Here is a 16,569-nt window from a genome sequence, read left to right on the forward strand (position 1 = left end):
TGGCCTTTGTGCAGCACTACTGCCATGTGTGCCCCTGCCCGTCCATCTGGCCAGCTGTTGCCTGGAAGATGCTCCCAGTGTGGTGGCCTGCTGTGAACTGTCGAAGCATGTCCTCCTGGCCCCATTTGGCCAGGAGGTCAGCCATTTTCAGCTGGGTCCAAGATGCCAGCCCTGAGCAGGCAGGGTCCTGCCACTCGCCTCCCTAGAAGGAATTCTGGCATTCCCTATTGGAAATCTGAAAAATCCCTGATAAAAAAAATCCCAAAGTCACTCTGTAAAATACCCTGAAATCCATGTTCCTCCACAACGAAAACAAAAGACCACTATATATATATATATAGAGAGAGAGAGAGAGAGAGATCAGTTGGGCATGTTTTATTGATATATCTACAGTATTAAAGCCATTTGGATATCTACCAGTGTCTTTATCATCATGATGAAATGAATTCTAAATACCTATATGTTTTGCTGCCCCCCACAGGGGTTACAGCCCCCCACCAGGGGTAAAAGCCTCCGCATAGGGGCTACAGCACCCCACCAGCGGTAACAGCCCCCTGCACAGGGGCTACAGCCCCCCTAACAGGGGCTAAACTCACCATAAAAGCAGCAGCTGTGGGGGGGCTTTGGGGCCTCCTGGCAGAGCCTTCCTGGGCAGCACAGGGCAGCGGGGGCAGCAGGGCCTGGGCTGGGGCCACTGGGACTGCCACCTTGCCCCGTGCTCTGCGGGTGGGGCCCCAGTGACCCCCACAGCAGCTGGACTACCAGTAAGTGCCAGGGTTTTTGGGTTTTTTTTTTTTTTAATTGTGGGGATGCTGGGGTTGGGGGCCAGGGACTGGAGAGACTTGGGGGGATGGGGGTGGGGCTGGTCAGGAAAGGAATTTGGGGGGCTTGGGGGGCAGGCAGGGGGTTGGGCCAGGCAGGGCAGGGATTGAGGGGCTGGGGGAGCAGGCAGAGCCAGTGGAGGTCCCCTCATAGTCCCCTCCCCCCTCTTCCAGCCCCCTAATCCCTTACTTACCGGCACTGGAGCCCTGCTTCTGGCACGCTGCCTTACCTGCACCGGCAGAATTCATGCTTCAGCACCAGGGCGAGGGCCAACCACAGAGACGCTCTGGCAGCCAGAACATCTCTATGGAGGACCCAGCCTGCTGTTGCCCCCCTTTTTTTCACTTTTTTTTTTTTTGATCCCTGGATATCCAGGGGTCTAATTCTGCCCCATACTGCAAACTTGCAGTGGGGGGAACCTTTTCCTGCTCCTGCACATGTGTCTTGCAGTGTCTCAAAGGGGTTTGAGAAGCTGCAAGAGGCATGTGCGGGCTCATCTGGACACGCCCTATGAGTGCATAAACTAAGAAGCTGATGAAGTCTCTTGTTGCTGTCATGACCCAGTGATTTTTGTGCCTCGGCACTATGGAATTTCTTGGCCACATGAGAGCTCCTTTGCACAGCAGAGTGTTCTGCTGCAATTGAGAACCCGCGTGTAGGAGAGAGTTCCTGCCAATTTGCAGTTTCCTTTGCAGGATGCATTTCTTCTTTGCAGCACAGAAATGCACGGTGCAAAGAGTTCCCGCTATTCGAATGTAAATTTGTGCCCCGCTATTGGCCAGTGCTAAATTATTCACACGTGGCAGCTAGGAATTGGCTCCCTGGCAGTTTAAAATTCCGCGCGACTTCCGCCCAAGTCGAGCATGCTGCAGAGTGTCTCTGAAGTTATCTGACTTGCGGCTGCCGATCGATAGACTGATCACCTATCGATCTTTCTTCCCGTCGCTGAGCGCAACCCCAGATGTACCCCTTTCCCCGCCAGCTTCGAATTGCAGATGGATTAACTGGCTTGGGCCCTGCCAGCTGGAACAACTTGCGTGGTTGTTCAGACGACCGGACCACCTGCGTCGTGATTGCAAGCGGTGTGAGTAAAGTTTTTTGCAACCAATAAGTTGTGTCTGCCTCTCCATTCACCAGCCCGCCCTAATGTACGACCAATTTCTAATGCAACTCGAGTTGGCTCTGGCCGTCCGAGACAGTTGCAACCAGCCATACATGTTTATAGGAGGTAGATAATCCCCTTAGTATTTACCACTAGAAATGTAATAATTTAGGAAGCTCCTCCTATCCTAAAAGTCATAGATGGATACACAGGTGTAATCAACACCATCAGACTTTTCAACGTGGTATAAAATGTGTAATGCAAAGCTGAGTGAGTGAGTGACTCGGGGGAAAACTGGAGCCTTTTAAAATCCATCAGCTCAAAATTAAATCTACCAAATAAACTGAAACTTCTGCGAGTTTGGGTTCAGCCTAGCCTACAGTAACGCAGCAATGTCAGCTCAGAAAAACTCCAATTCTGAAGCTAGTTCACATAATGCAGGTGGCAGAAATTTGTTACTCACATAAAAAGAGCTTTCTTTATTCTCCTCTCTTTTCTCTAGAAATAAGTTCTTGAAACTACAGACCTCTTCTATGCTGCTATCATGATAATGTTTACTTAGCCTGTTGCAAAACTATTTTCCTTTAATTTTTGTATTCATTGTAGCTAGAACTTAGACCTTTTTAGGCTTTCTAACTTCTAGCTTACCCTTATATTCTTCTTAATAAGGAATCATACCACTAATAATTCTGAAAAATTGCAGAAATTCCACGTTATCCACCAGATAACAAGAACTGGTATCACCTATTTAGAAGGAAGTTAGGAAAAGTCCAGTGACCTTCCACTATGTACACTGTTCTAAATAAGGCACATAGAATAACCCTACCCTTCTGGTACTATTTTAGTAGACAGTGTTGACACTTTTGAAGATGACTTTTTTTTAAATAAAAAAATGCACTGTATGCTTAAATTCCAAATCAGTAATGACTTGATTATTTCAACAGTACTGCTCAAACTAAAGGGAACATAGTTAAGCCCTAATAGAATATGTGGATGCTTTCAAGTGATAGCAAAGTACTCAGTTTAAAGGGTATTTTGTTCATTTGTTTTTAAACTTTGATTCTGTATTGTGTAACTCTTCTGCAGAAAGTGATAGTATCACTTGCATCTAGAGCACAGTGATCTTCATTCCTTCTGCCTTAGAAGTGACTGATTGCTTCAGCTGTTGCAAAAGCTTGAACTCTAGTACTGACAGATAAACACAAGGAAATTATTTTCAAATGTTTTGTTAAAAATTGCTATATTTGCTCTTATTTTCTTTTAATTATTTAGGATTAATAGGAAATATAAGATGCAAATGTTTGGTTTTTAGATAAATCATGCCAAATGCTGCTTCTTAAGATTACATATATTACTCGATACTTGTGCTGGCTTTTTTCCAAAAATATACATTTTGGTCCTTCACATACTAATCCTTTTCATTTATAGTGTGGAAGACAAGTAGTACCATTCTTGTTTTCAGATGGGAAAAGAGATACAGCAAGATTAAGTGATCTAAACCCAAAAAAAGAAGGCAGAGTCAAAATTACAAGTTGAGGATATTCTGATTTCTAGTTTCATGCTCACATAACTAGATGATGACATTGCCTCACCTATAGGCTTGATCTGAAAACTTTGCTTGTTACTCATGAAAACTTGATAAAGTTAATGCCATCAAACATTGTCCCAAGAAGGAATTATTGTTTTGATTTAAATATTCACAATCTTAGCACAAATAATAATTTATTTTATTCCTTAGGGAATGTTTTTTTTTAGAGCCAAATTTTCAAAATTAAATTTTTCCATTAAGCCTTCACATTTTCAGTTTGGCCAAAAATTAGTCACATCAAATATTTAACTACCTGAGAGCAAGGACCAATCAGGTAGTTAAAGGGTCATGTACTCAGCATAGGTAATTAATTCTTTACATATAAAAATGCAGGTTCACATTTTGCAGGTACAAACTGCATTCATCAAAAGGGAATCTATGTCTCAATGTTGTTGTCTCCTAGTACGCATATGCCTCACCTACATATTTTTGTTTACATGTGACAATACCGACTTCTAGGTGTCTGAGGCACCCCTCCGGCAGCCTCCCAGGGTACCACCCTACTACCTTGGCTGCCACCCCTTAATTGTAAACTGATCACACAATGGGGAGACTGCCCTAGAAACCAGAGTGAACTTTGGGAGCTTCACTCTGCTCTGCTCATCACTGGGCTCTCAGTTCAATGCCCTGAGCAGGGGACCTCTTATTCTCCATGTCAGTCAAATTGATCATTTAACTCTGGGCTCTTGGCCCTTTGACACAGACCTCTGGGCTCCTTCTGGCTGGCCTGAGCTGCCTTGCTCTCCCTATATCTCTCTGCACCAGTCCCCTTGGTCTGCCTAGATTCACCAGGCCCTAAGCCTGCAGTCCAAAATGCAGAATGCAACAGTAACTCCCTCTGGCTTTCTAATTCTCCTTTTATCCAAGCTTAGCAGATGGTACTATCAACCAGGTCTCTTTGGTACACCAGGCCACAGGTGGCCAGGTATAGGATTGAGGTGCTGACCAGGGTCAGGGGAATGAACAGATTCCAGGGACAAGCCTGGTCAGGAAGCCAGTAGATCAGTCCAAGAACAGGGTCTAGGTCCAAGAACAGGCTGAGTCAGGAAGTTAGTGAATAGGGAAGAGAGCAGAGTCAGACAGCAAGCTGGGTCAGGAAGCCAGGAGCTCAAATAGAGACCAATTAGAGCACAAGTGAGAAGGAACAACTAGGCTGCCTGGGATCAGCTAGAGGCTAGTTGTGCAGACACTTCCGGTTCCAGGTCAGCCCTTTACATAAGGCTGCTCCAGGTCAGGAGTTTATATGGGGGAATTGGAAGGTCAGCTGACTCTGGCCAGCCACTCCAGTGCTAGTGTATGAGCAGAGGGCTAAGCCCTGCTGGAAGCTTCAGGACAGCCTTGAACAGCCTGAGCAACCCTGCTGATCAGGCCAAGGCCCCTGGTTCAAGGCCACAACCAGACACCCTGGCCCTAACTTAATCCAATGGGCTCTAGGCCTACAATTAAAAACATTCAGTGCCTCCCCAGCACCACTGTGGCCTGTCCCTGTAGAGGTATTTTATGCTAGCCTCCCTGATGAATGGGTTTGCCTGGGTCCTAAGTCTGCTACACTAAGCTGTCTTCCCTGGCCTCAAGCCATAGACATGCCCACACCTCACAGCCTTTACAGCCGGTGTAAACAAACTATCCCCCAATAAAATGCTCTCTCCAGCCTCCTGCATTTGCCAGCATTCTCTGGCCCAGAAGTCAGGTTTCTAATACCTGGGCTTCATCCCTTCCAATCATATAGTCTCCAACTAGACACAGATTTCCTCATAGCCCCATATTTCACTTCCTCTCCTCTGCTGCAGTCTTTATCTCCTTTGGCTACTTAACTTCTTGCAACTATTTTTTACTCAGTAGCCTATATCACATTGTAGCCCTTGTGGCAAGCCAGTAGGGGGTGCTCCTGTGCTGAGCCACCCATCTCACCGTGCCCGACCATCTTCCAGGCTCTGAGTGCCTTCCCAGGGGTGCCTCACGTCTGGCCAGCCCCCTACCTGGAATACACCTACTAGCCTGGGGGTATTGCTGCCATCACACAGGGATGGGCTTGATCCTGGCATGGTGCCCCCTGGGAAATACAGGCCTAGTAGCCCTTGAGGATACTTGACTCACTTCAAGAACTCAGGATGCTTTCCTCAGTTAGAAGCACAAATAGTGGTCTCCCTTAGTCAGCCGAACCAAGGGAATCCCAAGGCATAATCTAGACCTACTCCCAATAAATCTACCATGCTAGGTACAAAGGAGAACCCCACTGGTTACAAGGAGTAGGTTTGGAACAGGGCACAGAGTTGAGCAGTATCAGAAAAATCTCACAAAGCAAACAGGGTGGCTGGGGTAGCCTTTGATCTGCAGGGCCCATACTAACCAAACTGTCACAGAGCAGAGTTTTTGGGAAGAAACAGAGGTGGCCTTCTGCCACACTACCTCTGCTCTGTGACAGCCCTTGCCTGTTGTTTTTTCCCTGCTTGAAGTAACAGAGGCCCTTGAACAGAGGGCTCAAAGGGAACTCCTAGACCCAGAGGTCCAGTCTCCTACAGTTGATTCAATTTATCAAGACCAAACAAACTGTTAATGTTAAATCACAAGAAAAATGCCTCAGATGGAACTTGGAAGGAACCGAAGAAAGCAAGGAGTGCTGTCCAACAAGTATTTTAGAATACTTCCAATTAAATGGTATCTCTGTACTATAAGGATTTCATTAAATTATTTATTTATTTATTGTGGTTTGCCCTTCCTCAGAGGAACAAAGCCCGCATCTTTAAAATTAGTTGGTCCAATACAAAAGTTCGTCCAATAAAAGATACCACCCTAAGAAATCCTTGCCTCTTGCATAATTTCTGAACCACTGTGGCTACATCACTGTTACCCTACTGCATCATGGAAGATATCAAAATCTGCTGCTTACACTGCAAAATCCACAACCTAAAGATAAAAGGGGAAGACCTGAGAAAGAATATTTTGCATTTGAAAGCTTGTTGAACTTTATCCCAACTACGTTATTGGTCCAATAACAGATATCACCCTAAGAAATCCTTGCCACTTGCATCTTTAAAAGACATCTAATGTCATGCATTAGGTATACAGGAAGGAATTTTTGCCTAAACATTCCATCTCATCTATAGCTTTGTTTTGGCCATGAGAATAAAGCAAGTTATTATGCATTCAAGGATGGTTTACAGTCATTTTTTTACAAATCCTCTTTCTTAATCAGCAGAACTCCAGTTAATATTTGTTGTTAAAAATAAACAACAGCAAACATAATAGACTCCATTCTTAGTGAAGTACAATTTCCCTTACATTAAGGATTTCTTAAATGCAAAATGTACAGGGTCAGAATAGAAATATATGAACAACAGTGATTCAGCATTAAAGGTGAATTACATGTTTGCTTTCTATGGACTTGTTTATCTAATGCATTCCTGTGTAACTGAGTCTTACTTCTTTCACACACATCATAAACAAGTATGGCTGTAGAATAAAATCAAAATGCAAAAAATTGCAGTTCCTGATAGAGAGCTTTCTTGTGCCATTTAAAGCTCAGGTTGCCACTTTATTATCTATGCAACTTTTAATCAAGTTTAATATAATCTATAGTAATTAGATCTTTTAAATACCTTTGTGAGGAGACAAAAGAGAAGAGGTTTATGGGTTACAGTAAGAAAAAAATTCTGTTTTAGTAGCTTATGCAATAAAAATTCTTTATAGTGTTACATGAAGAGCCATTTCTTCCATTGGAAGTTCAACCCAGCATAAGAGTTCAATTAGAGAATTAGACTTTTTTTCTATATTTTTTAAAGTCACTTTGGCTTGGAAACAAAAGAAGAACAACCTGCACAATGGGGGTGAGCCTACAAACTGCACCAATGTGCCCCATTCAGAATTTTCCCTTTGCTCATTAAGTTACTTAGGGAGTATTTATTGACACAATAAGGCCTGTACTTTTACAAGCCCTGCCCAGTTGCAACTTGCAGACACTACTACATCAATGATTCTCAATATAGGTGCCATGGCACTGGGGTGCCTTGACATCCTTTCAAGGGTATCCCAGGGTGCCACAGAATGTTAGCACTGTTAAGTGTGTAAATATGCTTCATGAGCTAAACCTAGAGATTTCAAATAGGAATTAATAATATTAGAAACATTGTGATCTATTGCTCTCTTTCTGAGTTCTTTGCAATGGAAACACTGTTCTCTCATTTTTCTATGGTCAAAAATGAGTGAACTAAGAAGTGGTATTTTCTGAGGAGTGCTGAGTGTAGCAAGGTATACCTTGCGTCTAAAAGTTTGAGAACCACTCACTACATCTTTAGAGCATGCTCATATCTGATTAAATGGTACAATTTAGTTAACACCAGGTTCTGGGTTTGTATAGTGCACTGGAAAGCTGAATCAATTCATTTTCTTTTATCTTAAGGCTCTGATGTAGAGAATATGTTTGCTTATGCCTTCTAATCAGCATTCTTTGGCTGAAAGCTATCAACTGCTGACAAGCCATATTAATAAATATGCCCCAAACAGAAAGCTCTATAAGTATTTGCACATCCCTTTTATTGCTAGAATATTTTATTCATGTTGGCGCTGATAATTCATGCAAGATATGTTCACTCACACCTCATAAACCATACTACATTCTGTTTCTGAAATAACAACTAGAAACTTTTAAAAAAATCTAAAAGCAAGGGCACTTGTAGTATTATGTTAATATTTCAATACACTATAAAAGCTAGACTTCCAGGATGATCACTGCATGCAATAAATCAATCAGCTGCAAATTTTATCATTTATAAATACTAAACAAATTAATGCCTACTACCAGGAGACAAGTATTGCAGCTAAACATACTGCCCAGCATTAGACACTAATAAGTGTTTTTAGTGCTGTGGATATTCACATTCTTAAACACAAATAAAAAAAAATCTTAAATCATTTCATTCAATTTCCTGACCAATGAAGGACCAAAGTCAAACAATTTGGTAATTAGATTTTTGTGTGCGTGTGAATCTAATATGCCAAACTAAAATTTTTTTTAGTTAGAAGATGAAATGTTTCAAAAGACCTCAACAAATGGTGACCCATTCGATTTACTTTTTGTGCTGCAAATAAATAAAAAAAGAAAAAGAAAAAAATTCTAGAGTCTCATGCTGATTTTGAATCTTCAACTGCATAGAGAGTTCACTGTATTTTTAACTGCAAACAAGATGGGTTTTGATGCTTTATATCTTTATCCATTGGTCATTCAGTGGTACAGTTGTTTTTTTATCTTCTAGACAAATCCTCTGGGAATTAGAATAAAAAGTTTTGTCTGACTTACACCCAGGTAATTATTAAAACACATGAAACATAACACACTTTATTCACCCTATAAAAAATATTTTGCTACAGCAGTTGTGCTAGTGACAGATTAAGGAAGGGCCCTATTCTGAGTTTGACGTGTGTATCTTATTTTTTCTTATGAATTTGCTCTACGTGGCAGAACAATAATGGTGATTTCATGGTATTCTACCCAAATAAGATTCAAAATAGTACCCATTTTTGTCTGAGGTTTGTGCAAAAATGGTATTTGACCTCAAGTGTGGGTAACTATTCCCTATTTTTAGGCTACTAGGAAGCAACGCAAATCAAAATTGGAAATTAATTGTATGCTACTAATATGGACATGCCTACAATGTAGCCAGAGGCAACTGCAGCACATATGGGCCAATGCAAACTGGCTTTAATCTTAGTAGCTCGTGTAACAAACTGAAGTGAAGGAACATCAGCATGAATTTAAGCTTGGGCAAGCTGACCAAGGAAACTATAGTACTCTAATCAACTGCACACTGCCACACTTGTTTGTGCCATGCTTTTCCTTTTTTTTCTCTTTTTTCATCTTTTTTAAAGTTCTATAAAGAGTTTTTCCTCCTTATTTATTAGGAAATTTCTTGCTATACTTAAGAGCAAGAGAAAAACTAAAAAATATGCTAAATTTTCTTACAATATTTTAACATACAATCTCATTTCAGTTATGTTCTGGGATCTCACAAATCAATTGTTTATTTTCATAACAGTACCGGACTCAAGTCTGGCTTGGCTGTTTAGTGTCCCACTGTACCCAGGATTTCTGGCAGGCTTGTACAGCCCCTGCTGAAGCCCATGACACTGCCTTTTTCACTGCTGTAGCCAGATCTGCATTGCTAGCCAGACTGAAGCTAGCTCCGCAATGGCTAAATGGGCTGCAATCAGCTACATGTAAATGGCTATTAAAGTAGAGAAATACTGATACAGAATAGCTCCTATCTGTGGACTGGGCACACAAACTGCTTGGCAGAAGTGCTTCAGTGCAGCCTGTTTATGGTGTAACATATATATTAATACTGACTCTGTTTCTAAGTGACAGAGAATGATACACTCTATTGTCTGTTGAACAGCACTAGAATTGTCCTCTGAAAGAAATACAAGTATATAAAAAATACTATTTTGGTATCTAGAGAAAGAAGTAATAGAAACCAAATGTGAATGGAAATTAATTTTAACTTGCATTGCTTATAACTCACTGGAGAATACAATGACCTGGATCCTTAGCTAATGTAATTGATGGAGCCATATCAGGCTGAGGATTTGACTCTATTCGGAAGCAGAAAACTTTCTTTTCTATAGAAAAAGAGAAAGTACCTAATATGTTCAAGAAATTGTTTTAAGATGAATTCATCCATGTAAAAAAATTTAACCTTTGTAACACTGCTAAGATATATGAGAACTAGGATACTCTAATATATAAGTGCAGGCTACTCAAGTCAAAGCTGCAAATGGGCATGTTTAGACTGTCAGTTTTTCAAAATCTAAGTGTGGATTGAGCAAGCACAGTAGAGCCAAAAGTTCCTTTTATTCTCACCCATTTCCCTTTGGATGTGCCTTCTACCTTATAAAATAAGATAGCAAATATCCTAAAATGGGCATGAAAAATAGGAGGGAAAAGTTAAACATCACTAAGCAATCCACTTCTATATTCAGATTATGCAAAAATCCAAGATGCATGGGGGTCAGAGTAGAAGGGAGAGTAGGCCCATACACTTTATCCTCAGGTAGCTGGAACCTCATACACATTAACTTAAAACTGCGAGTCACAATACAATCATAATGTTCACTCAAAGTAAACAAGTAAAACTTGAAGAGTGATGGAACATTCTATAGTTGAAGTCAGAATATTTTTCTTTGCTGAATATCAATAAACTACTCTCTCTCATACAAAACAATTGCAGATACTTAAATTTAAGAATCCAAAGCTATCATCAATACCATAAATATTAGCTGCTTTTCACAACAATACATAAGCTTTTTTAAATAATTGCTAGAATAAAGTGGAAAATGTATTATAAAGTGTTAGAAAAGGTGAAATGTTAATACTATCCTAAATGTCAGATTCTATCTTCTCACAGCAGCAAACACAACCACACTTGGGATGTTTTGCATTAAAGAAACTAATCACAGTAGTAAGAGCATGTGCCTGTGATGTGGTGCTGCTTTAAGATTTTTTTTTAAATAGGTATTCATTGACTTCCTTGGGGAAAAAAGATATGTTTTTTTTTCTAAACATTTGGGATTGACTAGAGAAGACTAGGGAATGGGCTATCCTACTCCTATCCTCCTAGCCATGCTAAATGGAAGCTGTAACTAGTAACTAGCGCCCAGTTATTTGAAATCAGGGGAATTAAGCATCAAAATAACTTTAACAGTATGATGTATTTTCAGGACAGATAGAGGAAAAATGAATCTACTTTGAACAGAAACACAACATGAATCTTTTCTAAACTCCCCCAATTCCTTAATTCCCATATGCAAAAAAAAAAAGGAGAAAGCCAGGTGCCTTTTACACTCTAATTCAACAGTGAAGTGTTCTGTTGTGCTTGGAAAGGACTTCTACACTGATCAAATGTAAACCTAAACATTTGCCTATCTCAATCCTAGTTGGGGCTAGGTTAAGGAATTTATTGTTCTGTCTCTCTTTCTAATAATTCTCAAAGTCTGAATTACCTATTATGTCCGTAGTATTCCAGTTCTATGTGGATTCAAGGCAAACCTCTTATTTGGGATAGCCTGTGAGGTGTCTTTAGGCCTTCAAAGTCTAAAATGTTTGTTGCTCAGGTTTCAGTGAGGATATCCTGATCTAGTTATTTTTATTTTAAAGCTATAATTTAGATTCTACAAATTACCCTATGTTTAATATTTTGGCACTTAATTTTTTTGTTACAAAGAATGACTTTCAGTTATCATTAACACTAGTGTACGGTCTCAGCTGTAAAGCTGTTCTGGGTAATTTATTAGAACAAGTACCTGATGTTTTATTATTTTTTTAAATATGAAAGGTTAAAATTTAATCACATTTTTTGTCTAACTTTTGAAGTAATATTCTTTTTTCTATAGATTGGTTAGTTTGCTTTTGGGTGTTCATTCAGTTTTTTTTTTTATATAAAGACCATGCAAAAGCCCATATAAAATGAACTAAAATTAAACTTCAGAAATGTTCAATAGCTTCCTAGCTTTTTTTCCCCCAAAGAGAAATGTTAGCCACTGTTATCTTTTTTATAACTGCTCATTTTTCCACTTTTCTCTCCATGCCACTGACTTCCAGCTCTTCCTTTAGACATTGATGGCATGAGCATGCTTCTTGCATAATGGCTTATCCTTCTTGGAGTAAAATGGCTGCCCTTCCAAATTTACATGGCACACCTAAAATTAAAATAAACAGAAAACAGGAATATGATTAATTAATTTTATCTGTCTTCAGCCTGCACTTTCATGACTAGATTTGGGTATTCTTAACTCTGAGTAGTACTGTAACACATGAATTATAAATCAGTCAGTTTATTAGAATCTAGTCCTGAGAATGAGCTATAATTAGCTGATCTCAATGCCTCCTCAATCTTTGATCCCAGGCTGAGGGGGGGGGGTTCTGGAATACAGGGTACTAAGTGTAACAGCATGCTATTTTAACTAGAGGGAAAGCACTGCACAATGATAACACAGCAACGAGTATGTTAGAAATACATGGATAGATAACGTGCATATATCCCTGTTTGACTTGAATTGTTCATCCTAAAGCAACTAGGATGAATTGGAGTGGGGCAGCTGTGAGAATTAAGATAGAACAAAGACTTAGGGCTAATTCCTGTTTTCATTTGTACACACTGGTGGTATGTCTACAGCTCTGTAACTGTGATTTTTGGCACTTACAGTTTGTGATGCAGCTTGTGTGTGCCCATTGTGCATGTTCGGTAGGGCTGTGTGCTGCTGGGCAGCTGCACAGCAAAATAGGATGGCTCAAGAATGCACATAAATGTTGGACCTGCCCTAGACTACAAAAACTATGATGACTGGAAGGGGAAGAAACTAGAGCATTCTGACATGTTGTGGTCCTTCTGAGTTCTTTGCAACAGAATTACTCTAGTATTTTTCTACAGTTAAAAAGTGAGTGAAAACTAAGAGCTAGGATTTTCCAAGGGGTGCCTTGAATCTATTGTGGAATATCTTGCATCTAGAAAGCTTAAGTATTTTAGTTTATAATAAAGCTTAAGTATTTATGACTAGTCTAGGTATTACCCATATCTCTCTTCAGACTTTGTTTTGAAGCTGGCTGAGTGTACCTTGCATTTAATAGTCACTAGGTAAAATGGATAAAGTTTCCACCCATTGGGTACAGGACCTAGGCTGGAATCCAGAGCCCTCTCCTTTCTAGGGCAGCATCCATCTCCTCAAGTTGTACAACCTCTGGCTTACTCTCCTCCTCTTGGCTCCACATCTCTCTCTCATGGATGTCCATGCACTAGCTTCAAGTGAAGGGGTAAATAGTGCTCTGAGCAATTCCTGACCTGTCAGGTGATGGTTAGAGCACTTTGCTGGGAAGCAGGAGATGCAGGTTCCAACTACCTCTGGGTTGGCAAGGGGAAATCAAGAACCTGAATCTTGCCTTCCCTGGACAGGGTCCTTAACCACTAGGCTACAGATTGGCAAGGTCTGGGGCTCCCCCTCTTCACAGGGATGTGCACAGGGCAAAACAGAATACCAAACTGTATCTAAGAGGCAAAAACTGCTGGTATGTGACTTCATGCATGTCCTTTATGTGCAAAAGCAAAACAGGGTTTAGAGTACAAACACTCCACAACCACTTTGGTTCCTCCTAACTAAAAGAACAGTTAAGTCAGTGGTTAAAATTGCAAGTGGACTGTAGGGAATATTCAAAGAAGGTACCTTCTAGAAGTGACTATGTATATTTTTGTGCCAAAGAGTGATATTGTTGACCAGAGAGACATTAGCTATTAGTTTGTGCAAACAACAACTTGTTTTCTGACACAAATGGGGAAAATTGCAAAGATACTTCCAACTTCAGAAAAGTAGAATATGTCATCACTTAATATCATGTCTCAGGGAGATGGCAGGAGAAAGTTAATTTAACGTGGATGTTAGTAATTAATTTTACACGTCCAAATATTCAGTTTGAGGAACGGGGGAGTTCAGTGAATGGTGGAAAAGCTGTCATTGTAGTCTCTGACAATGTCTACTCTTCATAGCTAAAACAGACTTTAAATTCCATCACCAGTTCAAGGAAAAGTGATTTAGTGGATCAGTGCAGGTGAGGCACACAGTGCTGTTTATCTCATTGATTCTACCAGCACTTACCTTGCGTATATTACATATACATACGCACACACTCGGCCTGATTAATCTGACTAATATCTATGCTAATTACTATTCGTTCGCCCTGTTCCTTTCTGCAAGTTTCCTCAAGTCCTTTGTGTGACAAAGTAAATTGCAAAACTGTGTAAACAGAATGTTTGGTCACAGTTTTCAGTTTGATGCTAATCTCACTGCTTGATGCCTATTTTAAAACCCAGTTTGCCCTTTTGTGCAACCCAAGTTAGGAACAACACTAAACAATGCTCTTTAAAACAGTTTGTACCAACTGTTTCCAAAAGTGAAATGTGTTATTTTATTGTTCTCAAGCATTAGCAATGAAGATCAAATGCCATTATTTAGGTAAAAATTGGAAGAAAGTAAAAAGAAGGGGAAAAAAGGAAAACAATCCCTCATCTGTAGCTAAAATAAATTGACGTGTCTGCAACCCAGGCGACATTATATTACCACAGTCTCCAGTTCTTCCAGTGTAACTTCACAAGTTCTGATAAGGTTATACAAAAGTTATGTAGTTTTTAGTATAAAAACTTACAGCACAAATGAAGCAGGTATCATGCCAAGTGTGTCCAAGAGCTTCTATGAATTTATCCCCTGCCTCAACAGGAAAATCACAGCCATGGCATTTTGTGCTGAATAAAGCAACATAATCTAAAATAAAAAAAGCAAACTTTAGACAAACTCTGAAACAATCATATTACAAACTATGGTATAATCATATTACACCAAAAGAAACAGAGTTGTGCTTGGTAACGGTTCTTGGAATGTTTTGTGCTTAGAATTCCTTTCTACATCCCACTGAAACTCTCCCATAATGAAAATTCAGAGCAGTTTTTCCCCTCCCCTTCCTTTCCTTCTTTAAACAAAATTCTATTTGAAAACCCACATCAATTCAGATCCTTGGTTATGAATATAAAAACAAAAGGTTCAGCATATTCAATGTTCTGTTTCTCACAATATTTGTAAATTAGCTGTAACATGTATGTGATGTATAAGTCATAGGTACCAAAAACAGCAGACAACATACTATGCATGGACTATGAAAAATTAAGGGTGCTGTAAAAAGGACATCTTACATTTACATGATTGGTGTATGTTTATATTCACCAATGGATATTTTATTATTATTTATTATTTTAATGTTGGAATACCATCCTGTCTTACATTAAATAAAAATGAGCATAGCAGCCATTAACACTGGTTAATACTAACTCACATTAATATTCTGTTAATTTGGAGTAACTTTTATCTTGGAAAAGATATGGCCTAAGCTGAAAAACCATGAGAATTTTTTTTAAAGTCATTAAAGTCATTGAGGCTTCTAAGCACCTGGAGGAAAACAAGATGATCAGAAACAGCCAGCATGTTTCTGGAGCAAGCAATGCCTGACCAATGCAATTTCCTTCTAGGACAAGGTGGTGAGCTTTGTGGATGGAGAGGGATACCTTGATTTTAACAAGGCTTTTGACCCTCTCTCCTGTGACCTTATTAGTAAGCTAAGGACATACAATCTAGATGAAAATACTGTAAGGTGGATACAAAACTGGTTGGATCACTGTGTTCATAAAGTAGTCACTAATGGCTCAATGACTAGTTGGGAGGATGTACCAAGTAGGAGTCCCTAAAGGTCTCTCCTCGGTTCCAATATTGCTTAATATTTTCATTAATGACTTGAAGATGAGACTGAATACACACTTAGCGAATTTGTGGATGACACCATTGGGTGGACTTGTAAACTCTCTGGATAGTAGGGTTGGGATTCAGAATGACTTTGATAAGCTGAAGAATGATCTGAAATCAATCTTTTATATCATGTCTGAAGGGTACAAGCCACTACTAAGAGCACACTGGTGAAAAATCTTGGAGTTGTCAAAAAACTAAATGGAAAGGTCCTGTACTGGAAAATGGTATTGACCAATCACAAATTGGGAGCATTTCCTGTGTGAAGGTCTGATTGTGACAGGAAAATAGGTGTATGAAGATCAAGAGATGAGAACTGAGTTTACAAATTAAACTGTTGAATTCCCTAGATGGTAAAATGGACCCTTGGAGCTCCTAATGGAAGTCTTTCCAGAAATATGTAGCTTTTGTGTGAGGGGAAAGCCACCGGGAGTTAAAAAGAAGAAAAAAGCAAACACAAATTTGGAGAAAAGAAAAAAAAAGATGAAATGCAAAAAGGTAAGGGGGGGAGGGGGAGACAGCATGCTATGGCATAAAGAGAGGGAATGTGGATGTAGATAAGAATGTAGATGTGGATATAGATTGCTACAGTCTACCAATTTATCACAAGGAGAGGAATAACATTGTAGAAAAATGCAGACTGAAAAACACTTGTATAAGCTTGTTTAGTTGGTATTAAAGACAAGATACCAGAGTAGGTAGGCCATTGGTCATATTTTCCACACAA

General features: G+C 39.8%; 1 protein-coding gene across 27 annotated transcripts in view; it reads right to left on the reverse strand.

The window, feature by feature from the left end:
• Window positions 1–3,449: 3,449 nt before the first annotated feature.
• LDB3 (LIM domain binding 3) overlaps window positions 3,450–16,569 on the reverse strand; it is a 217,764-nt gene continuing 204,644 nt past the window's right edge. For all 27 annotated transcript variants that reach the window (XR_003094036.1, XM_014519974.2, XM_025204235.1 and 24 more), the window contains 2 exons: window positions 14,698–14,813; window positions 3,450–12,203 (listed from right to left, as the gene is read on the reverse strand). Coding sequence is in view for 26 of the 27 variants with exons in the window: in XM_014519974.2 (XP_014375460.1) it covers window positions 12,114–12,203; window positions 14,698–14,813 (206 nt within the window). In the remaining variant the exon portion in view is untranslated. The remainder of the gene's footprint in view (window positions 12,204–14,697; window positions 14,814–16,569) is intronic.

Source organism: Alligator sinensis, unplaced genomic scaffold (genome assembly GCF_000455745.1).
Source record: "Alligator sinensis unplaced genomic scaffold, ASM45574v1 scaffold94_1, whole genome shotgun sequence".
Taxonomy (NCBI): Eukaryota; Metazoa; Chordata; order Crocodylia; family Alligatoridae; genus Alligator; species Alligator sinensis.